Genomic DNA, 27,889 nt, shown 5'->3' with positions numbered 1-27,889 from the left:
AATTGTTGCTTTGCTAGTTTCTGCTAAAGAATGTCGAAAATGTCTTAAGTAAATATTGACCGAAGAGTCGCTAATGCTCGGGTAATAAAATGAACCTTGTAAGCCAGTTAGAACACGGTCCTCAAACACCATCCTCACGGTTAAAATATCCTAGGTATCATTATCCGTGTGTGTAATCTTAAACGGCGATGAATTATCGAGCGGCTACTGTAGCTCCCCAAATAATCAATGAAACCATACCAGACGGCGCTTTTAGGCGCCTATGAGATAGAAGCACAGAAAAAATACGCTCGTCAATGAATGTATATCTGTATCGCGTAAACGAATGAAGTGCGAGAAAAAAACTCACACACCACGGTTCTTCCTCGGAGCGCCGAGCAGTCATGTAACCTGAGACGACCATAAACTGGACAAACTGGTTAGTTGCCAATACTTTTGCCATCAACCCCGTGTTTAACTCGATATCTTAAGAGTTCATCCGTACAGCCGGCTTGAAATCTTATGACAACATATGTATCGAACGAAGAGCCGAAAGTATGAATGGGCTAATCAATTTGCAGACACAATCGCGACATATTCCTGGTAACATCGTGTTCGTATAAAGTTTCAATCGCAAAGCGAACGATACGTTGGCCGCAAAACGTTCGTGAATAGAGAAATATCGTTCTATTTGCCTGGATAATCGAACTCCAGTCGCGAATCCTATCGAAGGTGGAATTGATAGAGACGACAAAAGCACGGTATTTCCTGCTACGCGGAGAAACTCTGTTGCAAACGAGAATGTCGGGATGCAACGAATTAACCTTTTTTGCAATTGAACGTCCATTCTGAATTGGACAGTGTTTTTATGCGGAGTTATTTCACGTTTCAATGAACATTTCTTGGATTTTTGTTTGATAACGGTATGAGGTTTTATGGTCTCTGAAGTGGAGATTGTTATATCAGGAGACAGGTGTAGAGTTAAATAGATTTTGCTAATAAAGAATGTTATAAACAAGATTGTAAGTAAGGTGTGGTTAATTTCTCTTTTTAATCTTTCATTGCTTTATGTTACATAAGATAATTTTATAAATTTTGAACATGAGAAAACATTTTCTATTTTCTTTTTTTCAAAGTTAAAAAGGAAATTATGCAACAAAGCATTTTTAGATTAATGCTAATTCATAATTTGTTTTGTGATTCAGGATTGTTTAGAATATTTTCTTGATTCGTAACGTTTTAATTATGACTCATTTTCAGTAAAATTCGCGACGTTTACTGCACGAGCAAATATCACCGAGACACGTGCACGGTACACGGTACACAGTTGAATGAATCTTGTGCAAACAGCCACGTGGATGATCATTGTGCGAATGATTCAGTGACTAGCCATTCGTGCAAGGTCCCAGTTCATTTCTTCCACGATATGCGTTTGCGTGCACGCCTCGAACATTGCTGACTTTTGATTTTCGTTGTCTCCTTTTCATTCGCTGTACTGCGTTCTTATCGTCCTCAACCGTGCAAGTTTTCTTATCGAACAAATTCGTGGAAAATAGAATCATACGCAAGAATATAATAATTCTAAATTTAAATGTATCAATTTTAAACGAATTTCATATATTTGAAGAATAATTTTTAAAGGAAAATTAAAATAAAATTGGAATTCTCTACATGGTCCGCCGTCCAAGGGTTAATATCTCAATTCTGTACGCGTGATATATACATACGTGATTCCATGCGAATTTACGCAATTCTACAATTATTGTTGCCGGTGAATAACAAGGAAGAAGTAAGCGTCGAGTTATTTATTTCCTCGTTTCTCTTTGCAATCGGTTTTCCGATAAGCCGCTCTTTATTTCGTATAATTTACAGTAATTTGAATACAAAACGTTAATCCATTTTTAATGGAGTGTGTCCTTAATAGCTGGTCGGGATTTTAATAGTTGCGTTAATTGTCCTACTATTTTAGTTGAACCACCGACCAACGTTTACTCGAATAAACTGACCGTCATTATTTCAAGCATTGCCCGGCCTCCTCTATAAATTACCGTCACTCCTTTTTTTTCTACTTTAAGTTCCCCGTTTCGCTCCATCGAATTTCGATATTAACGAGCCACGGGCACGATTTAATCGCTCCCTAAAGGTAATGATAACGAGTGTCGCGAACGTTAAGAAAAAGCGAACGTTTCGTCGTTTAGATCTGCGAGCATTGCTTATCAATTCCTTCGGTATTTGATTCGTGTATTTTTTTCCTTTCAAAGATACCTGTGTATGAATACATATCACGAGAATGGCATTCCAAAACAACGAGAATGGTATACGAACGATCAGTCGATGTTTTCCATGCTAAGATCGATCGATGGATGCGACAACTATCTATTAATAGACGATTGATGATGATCGTGAAATTCCAACAAACTTTCAGTTGCGTTAATTCTCCATAAGTATCCGGACACTTAGTAAATTTCAAGCGATAATACGTAAATTACATTGAATCGTGGACGTTTCTCAATGAAATCCATTTTCTCTTTCTTCTTATGGAGTTGGCGATTTGCCAGAAGTTTATTGAATGCATTAAATTCCTTGATTCCTTTACGTATCCGCAAAGTTTAGATATCACTGATTCGACTAATGATAGTAGACTGTCTATTTATTTTTTTTTTATCATTTTCGTTGTAATTTTATTTTAACACTCTTCTGCATTGTTAATTTTTAAAATAATTTTTATACAAAAATTTCACAGCAGGTGTACAGAGTTTCCCAGACTTTTCCTCATATTATGCGAACATATTCCACGTTAGCTATAAAAGGTTTCAAGTATACAAACCGTCTTTGTTTCGCCCGGTACGTAGAAAAGCATACCGATAGGCTTTCCTGCGATGGCGTGTGGTTTCTTCCTCGAACCTTACCCTTTTCGAGGGCCGTTTTCAACGGAACAGAGACGTTTTCTCCTTTGTCCCGTTCGCGATTGACGCGCAGGTTGCGCCGGGAACGCGTCAAGTCGAATGGAAGTGCGAAGTCAAATTAGCTTTTGTCGAGGGCGAGGAACGTTCTTACAGCCTGGTCCCTTTACCGACCATGGGATCTTTTTCCTGTCATTACGGTACTCTTTGTCTTTCTTCGTGGAACTCGTTTCGGACCTCCGATCCTCTTTCAACTCGCAGGTATGTTGCCTCGAAACGATCGCGTTTTCTGTTCGGTTTTGTTCTCCGCCACGAAAGCGAGGTACCTTCCTTCGAACGGTTCCATTTTTCGAGAGGAATCTCAAAACTTTTCACGCGTCACGCTCGTCTTCGGGATTCCTAAGGATCGAGGGTAATCGAGGCGGAAAGCGGTCGTTCTCGTATGCAACGCGCGAAGCGTGCAGTTTTCGTCGAAGCCTTTCCTCGCGTGCTCCTCGCCGCTTGATCCCAACGTGTATCTGTTGAAAAAGCGTTATCGCCGGGGATCGTCCGGGGAAAATTGCGTAATTTTCTCGATGGCGTACCGTTACGTACACCGTAAGCGACGATATTCCTTCTCGATATTCGGATCATACATATTCATCGGCGGGAAGCGACGCGCGGAAACGATGCACTTTTCTCGCGAAGAAAACAAGAGGAACTCGAGAGTATACGGTATCACGACTTTTTCGCGTGTCGAGGGGTCATTCTGATAATTAGGCTTTTGCAAATTTTGCAAAAAACTAGTTTACCTTTTATAGCCTCTTATATCTAAGCGACCATTTTGTTGAAAGTTGCATCACACAGCATTTTTATTATATCTATTATCTATAATTTTAATTAAGGGCCATCCTAATGTGGTTGAACTTGAAATTCAAATTTTCAAATTTGAATTTCTAATTAGCTACCTTACATCATTAGTATAATATATTACTGCTATTTTCAATGTGTCTTCTCTTTTCATTTGCTAATTATACAATTATACGAAATAAGAGGCGCCAGTCAGCATGACCCCTATGGCAGTCGACGCGTTTACTCGTCATCCCCGTTGAACAGGTTAATCAAGCATGGTGTCACCTGCGGGATATTTGTCCTCCGTAGTCGTACATAGGTGTTTTCCCATAGGCAACATTGGGCATACGTTTCATCCTCCGCTGACAAGTTTACCCCGGGTGATAAAAAGGCTGTGGCTACAGCGAGCAAATTGCAGGAGGACGGAATGTCAGAGGTGTTCGTTGTTGGAAATTTCGTCGTGGAATGACCTGGCTTCCTTTCTCCTGGATCCACGTGGATCCTCGAATAAAGGAATCGACCAGCTGTAAAACGGCGAACCGTTATTACGAGGGGGAAGAACCGTCCGCTATATACTGGCCAACCTTATAACGTGTAACTCAGTCCGCGACACCCTTCGTTTTCCTTCCCTTTTTCGCCCAGTTTTCTTCCCATTCCTTTCGTCGCGGACCAACGTCGCCGGCATGGGGATAATTGCTGCGAAAGATCAAACGGGCAAAAATGATTTCACCTTTGAACGAAATAATGGGCTTCCACCGATCAATTTTTCTTTGCCTCTTTGAGCTGGAACACCGAGTTGCTCGAGATTAAAGTGGCGACCAATGGACAGAGAGTTGAACTTTTATGGTGTTAATGGTGGTTGAGGGTCGTTGATGGTTTTTCTTCTTGATGTCCTCTCGCGATCTTATTTTTTCGATAAACTCGATAATAAATTAATTTGTGAACCCTTGCTGATTCAGGATATTTCTTTGATATTTTTAGGAAGGGATTCTTTGGAGATGAAAATTATTACTGTAAACTGAAAATAGTAATTCTATCCGAGTGATGTGCTCTTTATTCATTTTCCGACGTATCTATGATATTTTTCGTGATGTCTTTTGTCCCGTGACGAGTTTTTTGAAAGAAACAAAGCGAAGAAAGAGAGCTCTTTGAGTACATCCGAATAAAACGAATTACAATTATTTTGGAGTGAAAACTAGGAGGTACGAGGCTGGATAGTGTTACGATAAAAGCACGAAAAAATATGGTTTTTCGTTTCTTTTTTCCGTCCTTCCCTCTTTTCCCTTGATACACGGGAAAGAAAGAAACGGCATTCTCTACATTTTTTGAGCCGTTCCTCGCGACTTTCATTTTATTTCTCCGTCTCTCTTTCACTAAACCATGGGCTGCCTTTGAGCATTCTACGTGTGCTTCTGCTTCGAAGAAAATAATCCGACGGACGTCTGAAAAAAATAATTTTCCGCGCCGACTACGGCGCAACTGCACGCACAACATTGTTCCCAGGATTTAATTTCTGCCCAAAGAAACGACGCGAAAATCATTTTTTATTTTTACCCCTCGTCGCGGAACTCGGAACGTCCTTTTCCTCTGTGTCTGCTGTTACTCTTATTTTCTCTTCGTTCGTTCGTTAGACAATTTTGGTACGTGAGTAAGAACATTTTTACCATTTGCAAAATTGAACCAGGATGGTCAAAGAGAAGCCACGTTAATGTTCAGAGTGTGGTAATTCGTGGTAGTTCCAGGTTACACACATCATTATCCATTGTGTGTTTTACACTGATTATCTTGTTAAAAAATAATAATTAATTTTTTCTCTGAGACATTGGGTAAAGGTGGTTATTTATTTGAACTAAAAATTTCTATTTTACATTTGGTTGTTATTTTACTTTATTTTGTGAAGAATAGTTTTCAATTGATAGTGAAGATTTAATTACACTATTTACGATACTCCAAAGTTTTCCTGAGTCCTCATCAACATCTCTGGTCTGTTTTTCGCGGTAAATGCAGCAACGAGATCATCCGGATTACCTTGATGCTCGGGTTACCTGGCACGTAATAAAATATTCTTCCGAGGACTCGATACCGAGTTATTTGTGATAATCTCTGTGGTTAGTGAACGCGTAATTAGAACCATCCGCTACCATCGACTATAGATCCATGTAATTGTTGCTCTCGTGGTGTCATCACCGTGTTAGTCTCACTGATTATCCTGGATAGATGTTAGATGGTTAACTGATCGATATACCCATGCTGTATACGAGTTTTTCTTATCACGTAATATCGGATACCCGCACATCCCTAATTTAAAATTTTTACATTTATCATTACACTGGAAGTCGCACGCTCTCTCCAAAACATTTAGGTAAACATTTTTTGCGCTTCCAAACTTTAATTAACTAATTATTTACAATAGCTTGTAAGATTCCATGCGATCTTTGTCGAGTCATTCTTTCACGCTTCCCTGTGAATTGTTTCGTTTACGAGCGTTAGGTAAAGGAGTTTTGTCATCGCGTTAAAAGCTTCCATCCATTCTGTATTTTAACTGCGTCAATTGTTCAATGCTATGCGATGACTAATCATCAGATTAGTTTCTTAATGCCGCTCGAAGGCAAGCATTTGATGACAACTTGCTATTTAACAGATCCTGAGAAAAAAACAAGTTGTCTCGTTAGAGAAACGATATAAAGAGATTTTGTTTGAAAGGTTCCGACAAAATTCTACTCACTGAAAATCACTGGTTAGACATGATTAAGTGGCGTGTAGATTATTACGCTACGCAACAAGATTAATGTTTTAGTGTTTTGTAACGTGACAGTATTATCTAGCAAAGTATTGTTCCTCGGTTTATGAAACAGGAATTTAAGTGACACATTTCTGATATTGCAATAAAAGTTTTACGTACAGCTTTTATTTCTACAAGTGCAATAAAATGATTTGGTTGATGTTTGATTAATTCAATTCACAGATAATAATATATCTTTGTCAGGTGATAAGCTATTTTAAATAAGCAATTAATCAGATAGCAAAGATTTCGTTCTGTCAAACACGAAATACCTGGTGATCTAATATGCAATATTTTAGGTTTCTCTTATGACGGTTGAGACGTTGGTTAATCGATTCTCAATCAATTAAATCTCGAGCAATTACTCTGGTACGCGTTAGATCTGATTTAATTGCGATCAGCGCATGATACGTAACGATCTTGTAGTCGTTCATTGTTCCTGGTGCTTAGAGCACATTGCATGGGCTTCGTATTGCGATCCCGATCATTCACGGAAAGAATCGCGTGTCGTTGTTTCTCGTCACGCGGGAACGATCAAGCGGAAGTCGCTGTAAAGCCGATATAAGGCCAGTGGGACGCAGGAAGCGAACGAAAATACCTGACGTCGCATGTTCTGATTTCAAACTAGACGATACCGTTTCTTCCTTTTATCTGTCGAGTTTCCTTTGTTTCTGCGATTGAACTGAGTTTTATTATCCCATAATCGATAAGATAGGGCTTATGGAGAAGGTGGTAATATGGCATCCCAGTTTTGTATTAGTTTTTAAAATTTGTTTCATAATTTAGATATTGCATTTTTCTAGATTTTAGGAGAGAAGCTTAGAATCTTAGAATTTAGGAATTTTTGAATATTGGAATTTGAGAATCTTAAAACTCTAGATACTTAGAATCTTAAAATTCTACATTTTGGGAAGGACCAGACATACTCAGATTTACCCAAGCCATAATACCACCCTCTCTCCTATACATTATCCCATTTACAAATAAAATTTTTAATTTATGCCAAATTGTTCGCTAACCAAGCATTATCTTCGCGAAAAGGTTAATCCTTCGGTAGGAAGTTGTCCTATCTCGCGCATACAATGTGTTAATATATTTCCTCGGTTATTAGAACCCTTCCAGGTCGGTGGCCGTTCACGAAACGTCGAGCGATTTATGTTTATAAACGATGCCACCGTTCATTGTTGGCCGATTGTTCGGCCGGTGATTAATCGATTTCGTTGGAGCAAGTGCGGCCGGTGTCTCCGTTTTAAAAAGAGATTTATTAGCGGCGCGACATAAACGGCGATTATGACTTCCATACGTGTACGTCGATTAATCACTTTACCTTGCCTTTTGCTCGGGGTAACCGCTTAAGAAGTCGGGTTCTCGAATTAACGCCGATTACGAAAGTCGCGCGTGTTCGCAATCGATGCTTACGATTAGCCGAGGCGATTGATACCAGGTATTTATCAAACGATAACAGCCACGAATTCGACTCCTTGCCATTCGATCGAACCTATTGTCGACGGTGAGAAGCATTGAGAAACACTCGAGGCTGACTTGCGAACCGGCTGTTTAGTAAATGGAGATTCGAGGAATGCGGAATAGCTTGGTGGGTGGCTTTCGCTGCGTTTCTATGTACCTGTTTATACGCTAGGGTGAGTGTTCTTGGCCTGTGAACGAACAATGGACGCTGGGTGGAGTCTGGGACTCGGAGGGTGCTGCTAAGGGAGTTGCACAGAGCGATCCGATCGTTTGAAAAAAAAAGAATTCTGTGCAACGTTTGAAAATATACTTTGAAGTATTTTATAATTAAAACTCATAATTAGAATCAGAGATTTTTTTCGGTCGTTGATACGTTGATACAATACTGATAAGTTGCATGCATCATGGATGTGATGTATAGTGCAAGAGTTAAATTTGATCATTTTATTTGCCAAATTATCCTGAAAAATTATCAGGAATGTATAGCTGATGTCTGAATTAAAAGCAAGCAAGCAACGTTCCATTAATTCGTACGAGTGGTTGGGATCGCGTGTCTTCGGTCGAATTTGTTGAAAATTGTCCGTGGCATGGCCAGTAACGCGGCACATTATCATAACCGCCGTTTGCCGGTGTAATTTTCAATTTTAACCGGAGCTTCTTGTACCACCCCTAACCGAGCGTATCCTCTCGCGCACGGACCATCACAGTCGGCTTTTTATCGGTGGTTTCCGAGGTTATTTCTTTGCCAGGATCCGGTGGATTAGGGAAAGCAATCTGTACGCCAGGCAGAGCAAGCTAACGACTTATTTTCGAGGCGAGCTCGTGATCGACGATTCGAGTTGCATCGAGGGAGGCGATCGAACGCGTTCGCGCGAGATAATCGAAAGCAAGGGGGTGTTGAATTTTATTTGTCGTGTAATTAGCGTGAACCCGGGGCCGGTATTACGAGCGTGTTGATAATATCGCTTCTTTCCGTTCGTTGCGAAAGAACGAACACTTTATTGTCACGCTAATTCGCTCGTGAACACGATTTTTTAATTGGGGTAAACCAGGCTGATCGACCGATAGGGGTGCGCGATAATTGGAGAGGATAATTCTCTCAATCTTTCTCATCTCTACTTGTTATCATTATTCAAGTTGCATGGGACTTTTTTTCTGGGGTGGCCTAAGCCCCTTGCAAATTTCGGGATTCTGAAATTTTAGAATTTTAGAATCATAGAATTTTAAAATTTTGGTAATCTAGAATTTGAAGCTTGGAATTCTGAAATTTTCGAATCAAGCCCACCCCATTGACTATATATCTTAACATCACTAATTTCCAACTTATTCATATCATTTTCTGCCTGATCGCGTTTTAACGCAACTTGATGGAGAATCATAGTAAGATAACGATAAAGAATCATTAGTAAGAATTAACGGGTAACCGGGAACCGATTAAGGAAATAATATTGGCCGATTACGTTCGTGGAGACCGGTTAACAGATTGCATCTCGGGCGTCTGGAACACGAGTCGCGTTGCTGGAGAACGTTTTGCATAAAACTGTGAGAGGATGTCTCGGCTTGCTTTACCTTGAGAGTTGTGTTATATCGCGCGACTTCCACTCTGTGGTTAGTCAAACCTCCACTTACGTGGACTCGTTTTTACTAACGTCGAAGAAACTCCAGGAATAAAAGATACAAAGTTGTTACAGCGTAATTTCGTTAGCGATTCTAAGCGAAAATTATGAACAACTGTGATCACTTTGTCGAAGTTGTGCTTGGAAAAAAAAACCTTGAGACATTATTTGCATGTAATCTTTAATGAAAGGTATTCTGAAGCCTCGATCCTCTAATAACGCGTGTTTGCTTGAGACATCGCTTTGAGAAAGGAACTTTAAGGAATGCAAATAGTAACCATTGAAAATGACGTATCATTCTAAGGAATGTTTCAAAAGTCATCAAGATACTCCTTTAAGTTTTGGAGTGTTGAAAGCTGCCCACGTCAGTTATAAATTTAGATACGATTCATACGTTTGGAGATGAAAAATTGAGCTGTGTAATTAATTTAGCCTTATGCAAACATTGAAATAGCAAGCATGTAAATTTAAAAAAAAGAAATTAATAATAGGTTTGCCTCACAAGTTAAAGTCCTTGAATTTCCATAAAAAATTAATTTTTTTTGATTTCAAAAATCATTATCAATGTAAAGATTAAGCATCACTTTCTCGGAAAGAATTTAAGGCGTCCGCGTGGGTTGCTAAAATTTTCAAGTAAAAGATTCCGTCAACCACGCAATATCTGTACATTCCAGAGGCGTGTGACTAACGCAAACGGACCGCAATAGCCAAGTATGATAATTAATATAGAAAGGCGGGGACCGGTTGATCGGGCGAAACCAAACAGACCTCCTCATCTGGTCTCTCGGTCTGCCATTTTGCCCCCGTTCCGTACACCTTGAAGCTTCTTTTTCTTCCTCTTCTCTTTCGTGGCTACTCTCGAACGACCTTGCGATCTGGATGGCTGGACTGAAATATCGCCCGTCCAGAACCCGGATCACATTCCTGCGAAACGATTTCGTAAGAATGCGTTTCTTCGAGGGGCCAACCGATTGTCCAGGTATTCGTAGAATTAAATCGTTTCGAAGTATTCACGGTGTGTCGCGGAAACAGTGAACCGATATCCGGTTAGGGCTGAGTACCATTTTCCTGGTGATAGCGAATTTTGTAACATGGAGAGTCTGATAAAATTTCATGACAGAAAAGTGACACGAAATAGCACTTATGATACATCAAATTAAAGCTTAAAGTTTCGTGAAAATAACTACATAAAGATTTTGTTGATATTCTTAACACAAAATGGCTGGTGCTTGGTTGAATCAACCAATGTACAATTTATCCAAATGATTCTTCCAACGAAGGATCAGCCATTTTGTAGAAAGAATTTTGATGAACCCTTTATACAACAATTTTTCTTAAATTTTAAGCTTCAAAATGATATACCATAAGTGCCATTCCATGATACTTTTATGTCATCAAATTAAAAATTCACAATTTGATATGCAAAAGCAAAAAGAAATCCTAAAAGGAATGTGAATGGATGCTGTGTCGTTGAACCGGAAGCCAGACAATCGGGATAACGATGAAATAATAACAAAGTAAATGGCGTTGCTAACCAGAGAGATAAATTCGACGGTGGGTGGCGGTGGAGAGAATCAGACATGCTCCCCGTGTTGTTCGATAATCGATCGCCGGTTGCACGCTGCCAACAAACTGCACGCTTACGTCGCTCGCTTGAAAAGTATTAAGAATGAAACTTCGTTCACACCGTCTGGTCGGCGTCGAAATCAATAATGCCCAGGTTGAACTGGGTTAATACCACGGTACACCGGTCGGCCAGGAATTTCGTTCCGTTCCACGCGTTCGTGCCCTTCGTTCACTGCCTCTTCTCTTCATCAACCGATCTCCTTTCCTCTCTCTCTTTCTCCTTTTTTAAACCTTTCCTCCTTCATACCTTAGCTTCTTTTACCTTTCTTTCAACTTCTTCGTCCGCCTTCGCCTTCGCTTTCGCGTCACATTCTTTTTATTCCCACCTTTGCCCACCGGTTAAACGAGTACCCGTTTCCTAGTAGAACTGGTACACCAGAGTTCAATCTGTGCACCGGGAATAATTTGTACATGCTGGATCGGTTAGCTTGGATTTTATTTTTAAAAGTGGATGGAATATTTTTTGTTTTACAAATGTTTTCATATAGATACAGTAGGTGGGTGAATGACCGAAATGTTGCCAGTTCAAAATCCTTGATGGATGGGTTCTAAAAAAAGTTTGAGTATTTTTAAAAATTGATCACTCTTATCAAAATTATTTGTTTAGTATTGACATATTGCAATTGTCCATCAACCTCGCACAGACCATCTGGATAAGGGTTATTAATCCCATAAAGAATATAATATACAATTTACTCCAGAAATACCAAAACCCACATAACTAATTTTCTCATTCCATAATCGCCTGTGACGGTTGACTCCAGTTCTTCAGAGTTAAACAGTAAAAGACATTCATTCGTTCGTATCAGTCCCGCTTTTCTTCATTCCCCTTTACACCAGTATTTCAACGTATCTCGCGCTCTTTTCCCCGTTTTTTTCTCCTCTTCTCGCTGCTGGCTAGCCATAACGCACGGCGGAGCGTATAACGCGGTCGCGCTATTAAATCTAAGTGGCTTACTGCCTTAAAGTCCCAATAAAAAGCGGACGAAATTACATTGGTCGTCGACTTTGGCTGACCCTTAGCCTCCGGACGGTCGTAGCATCCGCCCGAAGATGAAGAAGAAGAAAAAGAAATACGTTCGACAGTGTTAGAGTATTATCGGCCGCGGTTATCGCGATTCAGCTCGGCGTAGTCGCGTCTCGTACGATGTTGTAGCGTGTAATTTCATGGATTTCGGCTTAAGCGACGCTGACACGCATCGAGATAATCATACACGTTTTCCCCTCCCTCGTTGGGAATTTATTTAAGGATCATGGAATGGCTGGTTCGATGCGAATCGAGGGAAGAAGAGTCTCTCGATTATATCTGATACGTGTCCGGTAACGATACGTCAAACACAATTTCCGTCGTTTTTACAAGAACGATCAGACACGAATAGTTTGTCGGTGCTAATGTTGGGGCCGTTAGCTGGCGGAGGCTCGGTGGTTGAATCGAGCGTTGATTGTGGCGGCGTCGATCGTCGAAGCGTATTCGCGGCGGTCGATAGAGACGGCAGTTCCGTAGCTGCGCGCCTCCGCTTTGTTTGCTCGTAACAACCGTAATTATCTTGGCACGACGTTATCTCGTATGAATCATGCTAACCTGACGTAATGTACTTGTTGTTATTTGACGTTGCCATGCATTCAGGAGGCCCTCTTCTGAGGGTTTTCTGTTTTCATCCCTTGGCTAAATGTTTCATTTAAAACTAAAGAACACAAGTATCTTTCTGATAGATTTAATAAATTCGTTTAACACAAGATCGATAAAAATCATAGTTCTCGTCGAGTTTCAACCGTGTTCAGATGTCATCGTGCGATTAACACAAATGAGATGATAATCGTCCGAGTCTGGACGCGAAAGGATTGCGTGGCAGATTTATCGTAACAGCCGCGTAAATGCAACAGAACGCAGTGACACGCAACTTTTTCCGGGCTCTACCAACGTGGTGGAAAATACAAGGGAAAAAATGGTGTACCGCCTGTCTAGTTGCACGTCGTTATTATTATTTTTTTTTTCTATTCTATATAAATCCCTCAATTACGGGCTGTTGCAGTGTCGGAGCCTTCGAAAACTTCGTTTCGCCGTCAGAACGACGGCTGTAAGTGATTTATAATCAAAACTGGATTAGGTGGATGGAAAGGCCTTAACTCGCTGGAACAGCACTCGAGGCAAAGCCTTCCAGTGATTTAAAAGTCTCGTGAAACGTGCTAAATAGTTGCCGGAAAAATGGGAACGTTCCTTAGCGGAATAATTGATCGCGGTAGATTTTTCAAGTTATTTTTAAAAGATCAAAATCAACGTCGGGCACGAAAGCACGTTCCCTTGACGTTAAATTCAATAGCCCGCTTGTAATCTTGCATCGAAATTTTTGCTAGTCAGTGCCTCTAACTACCATTCTTTATTCTCTTGAATAAAATATTGTCCCTGTGAAGTTAATTCTTTCATTTTAGTTCGTTGATTGCTGCAGAGAAAATGACTATACGTACCTCAGTACTATCAAACACACCGTAGGTAATTGCAATTACTCAGCAATTACTCACCTTCTACTTACTTCCTTTCAATGATAATAGAATATTAATGTCATCGAAAATATTTTTTTTTATATTATATTCTTGATGATTTGTTAATTGTCAAGTAAATTAAAATTAAAAGTCATTAAATCGTGTCAGTCAATCGATAACCATATTCAACTATTCTGGATCTTCTTCTTTCGGCTCATTTCTTAAAGAAACTTTTTCCTCGAATGTTTCATAAATAGACTTATCCAGATGACCCATTTTCTTAGCTACTTTACGCCGTTCGGTATCATTTTGAGGGAACCACCGATTCATCACATACTGTCACTCCATCGCTGAGCTAGTGCATCCTAAATGCAATCGGGCAGTCTGTTGCTCCTTTTGCTGCTCTCGATGTCCTGTTAACGATGATTGATGCATTTTTAACGGGCTTCGTCTCATCGAATATTATGAGCATTTTACAAGCGTTCCACTTTTCTTCCACTTTTATCCCCGGGTGTTACATTGAAATGTAACGTCCATAAAGAACCCATAAGTGTTACGTATCAGTTTCAATGGAGATTCATAAGGGTGCAAGAAAATGAAAATTTATTTTATTCTTTAATTATTTATCCCTTGATGCATTTGAAATATTACTGCAGCTGTTGTAGAAAATTAAGATTAACACTTTGATGGTTACACATTTTATTTCTCTATAATAGCTGCTATTATAAGGTCTCGAAGTACAGTCGCTTCAATATATTGCAATTGCTGTCAAAGATGAAAGCTCGTCTGAAAACGTAAAATGGTTTCGCACGCAGGCATCTGGCCGCATTATTACCGACAGTAGCGCAATTATTTCGAGCCGACAATGTCCTTTGTTCGAGCGACGTGTTTGTGGGTCGTGCATTTTCAGCGATCCATCGGGTTTCGTCGCCTGTCTCGGGTCCCCGCTTTTCTGTCCAAACCCCCCACGGCCAAAACTGGGAAGGGTGTTTCGTGCCCCTTCCTCCGTTTTCCTTCGACGGAGTTTAAGCAGAAACGTAGTCTAGAAGCGGGCCTGGGTCGATCCTCTCGGCGAACCCCAAAGCTTCGACGTCCCTCGGGGCTTCGGCACACGATATAATACACGGGAAACTTAACAGGCATCGAGCTTACCCGGAGCCTTGTACAGCAACACACACCCCTTGGCCACCTCTCTTTTCCCTGTTACTCGCCACGAGTCCCCAATCTAACCGACTATATTCCCTTCCCGTCGCGTGTCCCTTTTCCGCCTCCTTCCTACGTTTCCACCCTTAAACTATAAGTCTGGTCGGACAGCAGTCCCCTGTCGATGCACCCTGCGTTGGCTGTTTCTGTTTTCGAGTTTCCAGCTTCTACGGCCCCGTTTCCAACCCTCTTAGAACATCTGCTAGCAACGAGCCGATAGGGAGGCGCGTGAATTTCCTCTGAAATCGGTTTTTGCCCTTTGAACCGGGCAACTCTTAATCGTGATAAAACGCTCGGCCTGTGCGTGGAAACGTGTGTATAGCTCGCCGAACTAGGGGGGTGGATTCACGATACGCGGAGGAGGCGGTTTAACGACAACGGTAATGGAGTATAGAAAATGAGACAGCGAAAACGAGCCGCACGGGATTTCCAGCGAATGGATATAACAGTGTTTATGTTTCATGAAACGTCGGTCCATCCAACCTCCCTGCGTTAGGGTGTACCCTATGTCTAATGCAGTTTTCCCTGCACCCCTTTCTGCTACCTACCTTGTTCGACTTCCGTTTTATTTGACCGGCCGAGAATTTTTAATGAACGGGATCCTTTCTTGCCGGATGCCTCTCACCTGTTCGTTTATTATTACGGAACGAGGGTTCTAAGATTATTCAGCTCGAGGGGAGTTGGAGTAATTTTAAGAAGTTGATAATGATTTTACTATTACTATTAGTACTCAATTATTTTAGAAATAACAGTAGTGTATCTTCTTCCTAATTGTTTTCCTCTGTTCGTGATTTTTAATAAAAGACCCGCCTAAAACTGACGGTGCAACGACACGCAGCATTTCCGTCGTGGGGTCATCCACAACTTCTTCCGTATTCAGGTTAAGGAAGAAGCTCGTCCGAAGTACGTGCTCGACAGATCCGCCTTATCTTTCTCCTCGTTTTCTCTACGCGTTCCCTCCGACACTATCTCTCTCTCTCTCAGTGTTTTTGCTACCAATGCCGTTTCGTTGGCGACTCAAGGGCATGGCGAACGCGTTAATTGCCTCGGAATTATTCAACTTGGCGCGAGTGAGAGGGTGGAGGATATGAAAAAAAAAAGAAATGCTGAAGGGAAAGGGTACCCGCGAGGCCAGTCACGGCACTGCCACGGGGGCCAAGCCGTGACGGAATTCATCGTGTTACACCGCTCGTACCGACTAGCTATCTCCTTCTTCGTCTTCTTACTCTAAGCCCTTTTTCTCGATCCTCGTCGCACCCTCGCTAAGCTCATTCTTGTCCTCTCCGCTTCTGGTTAGTTAGCCACAGATGTCCGTCTTTCTTTCTCCGTTACAAGACCCCCCCTAGAACATACCCGGTTCTATTTGTCTCTGTCACCGGTAAATGGCCTTTGCCGAGCGGCACGACGACTCCTCTAGGTCTCTCCTTTACTCCGTTCACTCTCGTTCAGACCAAGATTTCTCTGTCTCTGTGCACGCCTTTAGAAGAGGGGCCTCATCGTGACCGGAAAAATCGGCGAACATCGCCACGAACGACGCCACTAGGACGACGGACCCCATTGCTCTGCTATTTCTCATTGCTATCGATGCTGTCTCGTTTGCCCTTCTTTCTTTCCATCCTCGTGTCCATTGCGGGCACGCTGATCGACGTCCTCCCTCGTGTACCAGCACGGTAATGCGGTTTTGCGGTAGGTCCGATGGATCGACGCTTTTTTAGCGCAAGGATTAGGGAAAGGGTTGCACGATCCTCTGGGATGTTCGGGGATTTTCGGTGCGGCGAAAGATTGTCTTCCTGGAAAAGTGTTCCAAGTATCTGTTGTAAGGAGCAATATTAATAGGGGAGTAATTAGAAATTATTAGAAAATCTGCAGTTTATGAAAGAGTGTTGGTATACTTTCCTTGGTAGAAAATAGAAAAATTTAATTAGAGGAAATTAAATGGTGTGGAATGGAGCATCAAGCGATGCATCTGTTGGCTCAGGAAGTGGAGGCGTTTCAGAGATTCCAAGATTATGAATGTTAATTTTTTTTTACTTTAAAACAGGAATTTAGATATCTGTGTTAATGTCAGTTTCATGTGATTAAATTGCTGAAGGAAATGTTTGAAACTTCAGTATTTTAAACCAATTCTAAATATGTATTACAGAGATATTTCTACCCTCTGCTATACGTTTAATCAACCCCCAAAATAATCATCGATTTCCTAAAATTTCCTCCTTGATATTCGACTGTCGAAAACTGGAAGCTAAAATAGTTTCCACTATATTTTTCCCGTCATGTTTAACGTGTAAACATCATGCAACGGTCTGAAAGTTTCGTTTGTTTCGAATAACAGCGGCGGAGAAATTAGTCGTTGATAAAGGTGACTAACGAGGTGGTTCGTTTCCATGGAATATCGTGTCTGGACACTTGGTTTCGACTTTAGTTCACCGGTTGAAACGGTGAGCAAACCATGAAGAAGGGTGAGAGAAAAGTTTCATAGTGTTGGCGAGCCGAAGCCAACTCCCAGACTTTTCGAGTTACGAGACGACCCCGTGGAAATCGGTCGTTTTAAAAAGTCCACGCCGAACCGGCGAGATTGTTTAAACTCTTAACGATTGTTTAACTCGTTAAAGAGCCATTAGGGCTCGAGTAACAGCCCGCTGGACTCGGGAAAATGTTGTGCCCGGAGTTAGGCCAGCCTCTGTCGTTTTTCTTCCTTTATCGAGAGTAAATTGATTCAACTTTTCCTCGGCAATCGCAATTCGGCGCCTTCGTAATTTCTTTTGATGCATCAGTTTTTGTTAATTAAGTGAGCTGGAATTTTTTCTTTTACTTACATCACTATTTCTTTATTCTCTGACCTCAAAAATTTTAATTTATAGTTATTTGAAAAAACTTGGGTAATTTTCTATCACCTTATCAAGTTTTTAAATATTGCAAATTCGATTGGTACTTAAAATGGAATAATGGCCTTAGGGAATCATTTATCCAAAGAAGGGTTAATATTAATATTATTTAGAGATTACTGGATTTTAAAGCTTTGTATATTTTTCTATTTTATTAATGGTCAAATGGCCCTTCTTCAATCTAACGATTTGCAGCTCTCCTCGATCTTAGATTCTCCAGCAAAACAATTATAGAAAAATCTCATTATACAAGATTTATAATTATTCCAAGAAAAATTGTCGCAATCTTTAACTTGAATCTGGAGATAATCCAAAGACGTTTAGTTGTTCAGACAACAAAGGATTCGAGGCAAGTTCTTTCACAGCGATAGAACTTATACGTCTTCTAATCGTCTTATCGTGCTGCAGGGTCGAAGGAAAAGCAACCCGAAGACCCTGTGTACATCTCTTTAAATTACTTCGCAACTTCTTCCCGCCTGCTTCTTCTCTTTTTTTTTGTTCTCAGCCATTTACTTAATGAGGAATCAGAGTTTCGCAACGCGAGACTCAGGCAGAAAGATTTAAAGGAACTGGTGCATCGTTTCTTTCGGATGACCTGCGTTATATATCCTCTTTCTCGGTACTTTTTTCTTAGCTAAGGTCGAACCAAGTTAGTCGCGAACGATCGCATTCGTTAGAGGAACTTTTCTTAAGAAGGCAGTTTGTCTCAAGGTGTTTCCCACGTTCGAGAACGTTTCCTTCTTCCTATATCTGACGTCTTTAAGTCTCTTTTAACTGTCCACGTCATAACGTTCTTCTGCACATCTGTTTCACGGCTTTGTTAATGTTTCTCGTCCGCTTGTTTGATTCTGCAGAGCGGCTTTAAGTTTCTTTTCAGACTATAAATAATTATGTATTCCTTCCCTGTTTGTGTATTCTTTTATCTCAAAGGGTGTGGCTACTTTGAAGGCCTTAAAATGATAAGCAATTTTAAGGGTGATTTTCTTGGAAAATATAAAAGATATGAAATTTATTTTCATAGGTATTTATAAAATGAAATTTCATTCACTTCTATGAAAATTAATTAAATTTCTGAAGAACATAGAATGGAGGGAAAATAAAAATGTTCTCCATGTACTCCACGATATAAAAATAATTTTATTTGCTTTTCCATAAATTTCTACATTTTCAAAATGAAATATTAAGTTTCATTTAACCGTTTGCTCGTTCCAATTACAATTACACTTCTACTTTCATCCTCTCGGATTTCTTAATTTGCTCAAAGCGTAGAGTTCCATATAATCACGAAAAAAAAGGCAAGAATCGCAGCTTTCTCAGTGCATCCTCTTTTGGTTCCTTCCCGTTATCCGCCCACGTTTCTTCCTCTTCGGTTTGCTCTTTTTCCTGTTTGTGTTTGAAAGTACGTAGGCACGTCCCAGCTTTAACCAAACGATCGCATTCGTTACGGGAACTGCTGCTTAAAAAGGTAGTTACCTACCCCTTAAGGTACGTTCGTGCGTTTGTAACGGGCCTCTTCCCTTACGTACACAAAGTCCAGAATGTTTCGTAATTTAACCGATCGTCGAACTATTTAAATTCCGTCCCTTCCAATCTTCCGGAAGTGCCGTTTCTTTAAATCGATTCGCAGTTTTCGGGATCCCTTTTCGAGTTCTTACGACACCCTCCTGATCGTTTTTCTTTGTTCCATTTAGGTAAATAGAGGTCGAAGGTTAGAAGATGGTTATATTTAAAATATTAGTATTTCAATTTTTCTTTTTTATTTGGCTTAATAATAGCAGTGTATGGTTAATTACCAAATCCAGTAGCTAAGAAAAATAACATTTGAGATTTCCTTGGTATTTGCTATTTAAGTTTTTTAATTGTACCAAGTCCACAATATCGATCATCGATGACTTCCCAAATATTAAAAAGGAATATCAATAATAATGTGCATTTGCAACAAAAATTTCGAACAAAATCTGGTATCTTTAAAAGGAGGTCGATCCGTCATAAACATGGAATTTATTGGAATTTTCAAATACTTTGCAATACGCTGATCGACTTCATATTCCATTCAACAATGCGAAACTTTAACAATACAAGGAGTTTCTTATCATCTATCGTTCGATTGTAGGTGCACTGGGTCACCGATATTTCCGGGGCTTAGCGTTTTGTGCGCTGACAAAAGGCTGGATAAAGCGAATGTAAAACAAGCGAAGTAAATAAAAGTAAAAGCTCCGTGTTTCCCTGGAAATGATGAAATATGGCCAGCGAGGGGGAGATGGTAGGATGTGCTATCGAGTGCATCGCACGGAAGCCCCGCCGGTTTTCCATTAAAATAAATGTGCATATTAAAGCGCGCACTTTGTAATTAAAATTAACGCGCGGCCATTTCTGCCCGCAGGCTTTCGGTGCACACGATGCAGAAATTACTTGATGTACGAATCGACCGTATCGTCTGCGTGTCGATTCGAAACTTCTCTCTTGTCCTTTTTCGTTCTCTTGTTGCCGGATAGAGACACCGGATTAATTAGGAAAACTTTTCTCGTTTGTGAAAGATGGACGAGGTTTTTGTGAATTATTGGTCATTCGAGAATGGTAATAATAATAAAAAAGAGATTCATTAGTAATAGAAAGAACCATTTATTATAAAAAAAATAGATATCATAGATTTACAAAGTTTGAAAATAGGAAATTATTTTTTGTAAATTACACGTATCTTTTTTGAAATTTAATTTTATACTCTATTTAAATTCTTCACGCTTCCCAAATTAAAGATACTTAAAATTTTCCCTTTTATTTCGGTCTGATCCTATAAAAGTTTCTCCTCCTTCGAATGAAGCGTATCATCTATGAAAGCCCCTCCATCTTCCTCTTCCGCGGTGTCTGCGGTTTGCCGAGTTTCTAAGATTAATCCGAGAAACTTTTCTGTCCGGTGTTTGGTCGGTTCGCCGGTAAACACGCTAATTAAAGCGTCGTTTCACGGTTGTTTGATTTTCCCAGGCGGTGGAGATGCCTGGGTTGGGGGTAAGAGTCCTTCTGTCACGACGTCTCGGTTAGATCGGTAATACCCTGGTGTAAACTGTCGGCAATTAAGACGCTGGTTAATTACGGTTTTAACCTACATAGAGGTGCGTGAGTCGCCACCGCGGGACAATGGGAATCCACGAAGAAAGGCACGCGAACGTTCATCAGATAGCAACCGGCGGCCATACTACGCGAACCATCTTTCCTTTTGATCTTTAGTACGCGCGTGCACACCTCTTGTTCCCTCTATCTTACCTGCACGCATACCTGCCGCGACGTGCTTTTCCTTCTACGTGAAATCACGCGTTCCTACGGATATCTCGATACTTATCTGCTTGTCTACTCGCCGCGATCCTCTTTCCACGTTTCTTCCCGATCGTTGCGTGTTTCTTCGTATACCAAGGCTGTTCCGCTGCCTTCAGCTGCAGAGAATCCGGCTAAACATGGCATTTCTAGAGACATTTGTACGATAAACTTGAACTACTAAACGCAAAATTATACTATTTATTATAATAGGCTGATTTTGAAAATAGGAAGTTTGATTATGATATTAGGTGTAACATTAATTTGATACCTTTTTCTAATTGAAAGATATTGAAATTCAAATTAATAATTGAGAAGGTAACTGGAAGTTTAAAGTTTGTTGAAAATGGCTGCATAAATATTTAATTAATATTTTCAACACGAACCGACTGCTTCTTAAATTCTGTCGATAGTAACGATGACACCTATCAATCATCCATCATTCCATATGTATTAGTCGATATTATATTCGTCGAACGTCGAATCCACTTATCGTTCTTCGTAAGGAATGTGATATCCGGTTTGCAAAACTGGGTTAATCATAATTCGTCATTCGTCAATCAATGACGCATTTATTCGTGAATCTTCTATAAAAGCATTTATGTAGGAAATCAATTTTTATCGTAGCTCTGAGAATTTATGGAAATGCATGAAGAATTTCCATTGAAATCATAGTCGAAGATAAAGAATAGCATTTATCTTTGTCATTCTCGGAACCAAAAAATGATAAGTCACGTATTCTAAGGCTAAACTTCATTTCAGAGTTTCAAAATTCTTTTTATCATTTTCCATATATTCTGAGAGTACTCGAAGAGTGATAAGTAATTTTTAAATCTTTTATTTTTCCAAATTAGAATACATAACATTGGTAATAATAAAACCAGTATTCCGGGGAAAGATTCAAAGTCAGACCTTCCCTTTTTCCTCGTAATTGTACCATAAATTGGAATTGACGAGTGGAAGGGAGTCGACAGGGTTCGAAGATGGGTATTGAGAAAATACGAAAAGTTTTTGTTACGATTGAACGTTACCCTCGATGTAGCAAGCAGAAAGATGTCGGGCCTTTCTTCTCTCTTTCAGATATTTTTTTTCTCACGTCCTGCGTAAAGTCAGGCGTTTCATTTCGTTAAGAGGAGCATGCGTTGGGGTTCGAGTCAAAGGCACCTGGTTTCCCTAGTCGATAAATTGTCAGAGACCTCCCCTACGTTCTTGTCCTCTGTCCGCTTCGTGCTGCCCTCGTCTTCTCCCTTGCGCACTTTTCCTTCCCGTTCACTGACTTTTAGGAAGTCCCACGTGAACTTTAAAACCTTTTCGATCGCGTTCAAGTAATTATCACGGATAATGTCCCCTCGGACAGGGGGTAAGCTTGTATCCTCTTTAAACGTTTCGACACCTTGCTAATCCAAGTTTCTTTTTCATTAAGAAACGAAACAAGAAAGGTAGAAGAAATAGTTGATAAAATTATCTTGAATAATTATACGATTTCGAATTCAACGACATTCTGTCTTCGCGTGCAATCGGTCGAATCCCCTCGAGTTTGAAGAGATAATCGGAGCAATTATTCCGCGGTAGAAGGTTGTTCGTGTCTCGAGTGTCGTTGGTCGAGTGCTAACTCGCAATTAATGTAAAACGGCCGTGTAGTCACGCTAAACATCGACTACCTTCGCGAAAATACTAGACCCCTTGATTTAACACCGCTCTTTCTGGTAGACGTCTTCATACCCTCGAACAATTCGTGCACCTGTTCAACTGGTAATAATTAGAATTATAAACTATGAACAATTTAAAGAATCTTCATTATAAAATACATTATATTGATGTTTGTGTTTGGCTTTGATTTCAGGTCTGGACGAGGCTCGAGGAAGAGGCCTCCGCGAGGATCCCCGGGCGCAACGAAGAAGGAAGCGGCGACAGGTTGTGTCCCGTAGCGTTAGCCAGTAGAATAGTAAGATGCTAGTCTTCCCGGTGACTGAGGCGTCGACGAGGATGGGATGGATGCTGTCGCATCAACAGCAGCTTCGTCTGCTCCTGTTGATCCTGGTGCTGTTGTCTCCCCGTTTGCCGGTCCGCTCCACGCCGGCCGACATAGTACAAAGGTTTCACGATCCGGAGGTGAAGCGTATGAACCATTTAGTCGTGGACAAGAACACAGGCCGGGTGTACGTGGGTGCGGTGAACCGGCTGTATCAGTTATCGCCGGACCTATCGTTGGTGGTGAAAGAAGTGACCGGTCCTAAGGGTGATTCCACGGCATGCTCGATGATAGATTGTCCCCGGGAGATGCCAACGAGGCTGGTGGACAACGTGAACAAGGCGTTGGTGATAGACTACACGACCACCAGGTTGATATCGTGCGGTAGCCTGTCGCAGGGCACCTGCACGGTCAGGAATCTTCAAAACATCTCGGACGTGGTGCAAGAAGTGAAGGAGGCGGTGGTGGCGAACAACGCGACCGCGTCGACGGTCGCCTTCATAGCACCCGGACCACCGAATCCCCCCGTCTCCCAGGTAATGTACGTGGGCGTGACTTTTACAGGGAACTCGCCGTACCGATCCGAGGTACCCGCGGTCAGTTCCCGTTCCCTCGACAAGGACAGGATGCTGAACATCGCGGAAGCCGCTGTCACCACCGGCACCAGGATGTACATAAACTCGTTGGCCCGCGAGAGATATCCCATCAATTACGTGTACGGATTCAGCAGCGGCGGTTTCAGCTACTTCATGACCACCCAGATGAAGAACACCGAGACAGCGATATACATATCGAAGCTGGTGCGGGTATGCCACGACGACGAGCATTACTACTCGTACACCGAGATACCGATCAACTGCACCAACGACGGCATATATTACAACCTCGTACAGGCCGCGTACGTGGGTAAAGCTGGATCGGTACTGGCCGGTGATTTGGGGATCACCGCACAGGACGATGTGCTGTTCGCAGTGTTCGCCGAGAGCAACGGAACCAACAGCGACTCGCCCAAGGAACATTCCGCGCTGTGTGTCTACTCGTTGAAGGCTATCAGGAGAAAGTTCATGACCAACATACAGAAGTGCTTCAGCGGCGAGGGACATAGAGGATTGGAGTACGTCTCTCCCAGTCATAAGTGCATCTTAACGGTGAGCCATTTTATTCATTTCAATTTCATTGCATGCGTAATACTTTTATGTTTAAAGGAATGTAAGAGAAGATCCATCCGAAGGCCTTAGATTAAATTAGGGCAAACGGTGGATGTCTGTTCTTGTCGTATCTTGCGTACTTTATAAATTTCCAATCGTTACCGATTTCTCTATTCCCCGAATGAAATATCCTCGATAAATCGCGATTCATCGAGGGAGTAGTTTGATTTGTCGCTACAAAGTGGGAGTTAATGGAAACAGCGAATGGTTGAATTCGATAATAAAAGCGGAATCGTGGAGCGTCGTCGAGGAGGTCGATCAAAGTCGTCGCGGTTGAAATAGCGTATGAATCGCGAGCGCACCAGTCGCAAATGGATTTTCCTCTTTACGGGAACGTTGTTGAAGGTGTACGATAACAGAGAGACTCTGTGTTTTCGTCCATCGGTGTCGATTTGCATTCAGTCAGGAGGAGCGTGCGTTTGCTTTGCTAGCCTCGGGTAATCGGTAAACCGCCATCGAGTTTCTTATCGCGTGACAGCACCGCATGGGGGCTTAAAGAACCCCCTTGGAAAGAAACACGAGAACAGGGCGCGTGCTTTCTTGCTCGATTTTACACGTGCACCCACGATCGGTTCGTGCTACGACGTTACAAACGCGACTGAATGATCGTTTCTCATTTACATAGGCTCGGATATAAAGCCAACTTTCGTGGCATTGCTACTTGGAACTTGTACCTTCTTTGCCATTCGTACTATTCTTGTTTCGCTATCGAACACGTTTAACGTGTTTAGGAATTTTTCTATTTTTTCTAAATATTCTTAATCTAATTTATCTTAGATAGAAAAATCGAATTATTTATTCAATTCACGATTCTCTTCCTTACGAAACAAAGACGGTGCAACGATCACAGTTATCATAGCCACGTGTACAAATTAATGAATCACTGTACACTCATCAATGATGCATCAACTTATTAATCACATGAAGTAATGTCTCCATAAATGAGCATCCAGCCTTCGTATCGAAATCCGTCCAAGATAAGAGGTGAGAATTTTTCTTAGATACCCATTGAAAGTTTCATCGAAGGAAAGTGTTCGAGGAAGTATAGTCCCGTTCGTGGAATAATTTCGAGCAAGGTATCACGCGAACGAATCGAATTATGCGTTGGTAATTCAGTGCACGTGCTCGAACAACGCTTGAAGTCGTGGTGGTTGATTTGCTGAATGGTTGCCAGGTAGAGGAAAGCCTCTTTGGAGAAGGCCACCATTCGTCCTCGTAGCCCATTACGACGTAAATCAATTGGCTGCATCTCGGTGAAGAGGCTCCACTAGGTGCTTGTATTTACGTAACAGGTGGTACTCCGGTGGTGGTATCGAAAATCTCGCTGATGATATAGGGAGAAAGGCGAAGATCGTGCACAAAGCGTCACGTGTTCCTTTCACACGCGCGATCCCCGGTTAATCTAGGATAGATCTTCGCCTACGCCTTCTGGAAAAAGCTTCATGGTTCGTTTCTCGGTCGTTTGAATCGCTATCGTCGACAGGAATTTTCAGATTTTCTATCCAAACGCTGACTCGCGATTTCGGCTACCTTCGGGCTTTTTTTGTGATTTCAGAATATTCATAAGGAACCCCAAAAAATTTATTTAAAAGTGATCTCTATTTCCTCCTGTTTTCATATTGAGTGAATGATTCAGAATGATCCAGTCACCTGAGGGTTAAAACTATACTTGTTCCAATCCTTTCCAAACTCCGCTATAATTCATTGAGCAACATATAGCGTGAATTTCTTTTCAGTTTTTCACCAAGCATCAATTCTCCTCGACGTAGGTGGTCTCAAATAACTGAGAATTACACAAGCATGACCGGGTTTAACACGTTGCTGCGGTGGTCACAGCTGACTGACGCTATGAATGCAATTCAATGGAATAATTAAAAAAAGAACACTTCAAATACCACCGAAATTACCCTAGTGTATCTAAAAAAAATATTTAATTCACCTTTGGATATCAAGTTAGATAATTTCGTATAGAAATATGGAGCAAAGATGACTGCAGTAAAAGTGCTAAACACCAATATCATTATACTCCAGTCAACTCTCTCTTCAATCTCCGCAATATTACACACTGTCAAATCTGGAACAATTTTTTATTCCACCGTACTTGTTTCACGTTCAGGCGTACTATTATTGCATCATACACTCCATTACTCACAGTCATTCCATTCAATCGTTTTTAACCGCGAAACAAATTAGAACAGAATTTATTTGCGCTATCACGTCCGGTGGCTTTCTTGCGTTAGCAAAAAAAAAAAAGAGGAGAATGATTCGAATAAGTCGACCAAGTGGATCGATCGCGTTTTTCCAGAAACAGTCCGTGCGAGACACACGCACGTGTAACGTGAACGTCAGAAGGCGTAATGTCAAAGGTTCCCACGAATGACTCATAATAAAGCGTTTCCTAGCTTTATTACCGTGAACGACGTTCTATGTGTTAGGGGTGGCTCACAGGTTGGCGAAGTGTAATCGAGTCCTCCGGCATTTTCGTCTGGAGGGCAAGAGAAAAGAGGCGGATAGTTTGTGGAAAGCGTCGAAATGATATTCAGAACGGTGGCGCGCACTCCGACCGAGATTTATTCAAATTTTTCCAGGCTAGACGGGCTCAGCCTCGTTGGACCCGGGGATCCTCTCATTTCTACCTTTCCTTTTCGCGCCCTCTCATTTTTTTTTCTCTCTCTTTCTCCCTCCCGCTCGAGATTTCGTCGGTTGCTTCAGCAACCTCTTATTTCTTTAACCTTCTTCTTCTACTTCGTTTTTCTCCCCTCTGGTCGAACACGGTGAGAAAGTATGCGGCGAACACAAAGGACCTCTTCACGTACGTAGGGCGAGAAAAAGGCACAGAAAGCTGCCACGGGAAAACTGTGGAGAAGAGTCTCCACAGCTTGGCCGTGTAGATAAGGAGCGGCATAAAAGAGATAAAGATTGTTTGTTTGGTCCGGCCGACGTGGCTGCCGTGGGACACAGTATTCCCCCTTTTATTCCTCTTACCTTTAGTTTCGTTCGTTCCGGATCGCGCCTCTGCATTTGTTTCTACCTTTTCTTCTTTTAAATATTCCTTCTCTTTCGTTTTGTCAAGCTTCGTTACACGTGTCCTGTGAAACACGTTCCTCCGTTACGGAGGAATTCTTTTTCTTTCACTGCTGGATGGGTCGAATGTGTACATTGGATCCTTTGACAATTTCCTTTTTATTCGAGAACGTGTTGAATTTGACACTTGACATTTATTGAAATTCGGCATTGTTAGTCCTTTACAGAATTATATTATTTTTTTATTTTGGAGTAAAATTTAACTTTATTAATGCTATGATAAGGAAATAAGGAATTATCTTTCCTGGTTACACGGTCAGCTTCTATTAAAGATAACAAATTAAGGCTCATTAAGATAACAAGTTTCTGGTTCGATAATGCCCATCCGAAGCCAAGAAATCCTAAGAGCTACCCTTCCGGATCGCATTAGAACGTCTCGGGGTACAAATTCTCCTCGAACGTATCCTTCGAGGAACACCGATCGAACGGTGATTAAGTGATCAAGGATACTCACGATCGCGGGAGGTATTTTCCACGAGTTCGCTGGATTAGGTGGGATCCAGCCTGGTAGGAACAGTTGTTTTTTCCTTCACCGCACCTCAT

General features: G+C 41.3%; 1 protein-coding gene across 7 annotated transcripts in view; it reads left to right on the top strand.

Annotated features, from left to right (window-relative positions):
- PlexA (plexin A) overlaps window positions 1-27,889 on the top strand; it is a 241,956-nt gene that overhangs the window by 45,419 nt on the left and 168,648 nt on the right. For 6 of the 7 annotated variants that reach the window (XM_034316396.2, XM_076692909.1, XM_034316397.2 and 3 more), the window contains one exon: window positions 22,926-24,202. In XM_034316396.2, the coding sequence (XP_034172287.1) occupies window positions 23,033-24,202 (1,170 nt within the window). In that variant the 5' untranslated portion in view covers window positions 22,926-23,032. Of the gene's footprint in view, window positions 1-22,925; window positions 24,203-27,889 lie in introns of those variants that run through there. The other variant, XM_034316401.2, reaches the window with a different exon arrangement.

This window comes from Osmia lignaria, chromosome 16 (genome assembly GCF_051020975.1).
Source record: "Osmia lignaria lignaria isolate PbOS001 chromosome 16, iyOsmLign1, whole genome shotgun sequence".
In the NCBI taxonomy this organism is placed as follows: domain Eukaryota; kingdom Metazoa; phylum Arthropoda; class Insecta; order Hymenoptera; family Megachilidae; genus Osmia; species Osmia lignaria.
Note: the sequence above shows the minus strand (reverse complement) of the source record. Positions and strands in the feature narration are given on the sequence as shown.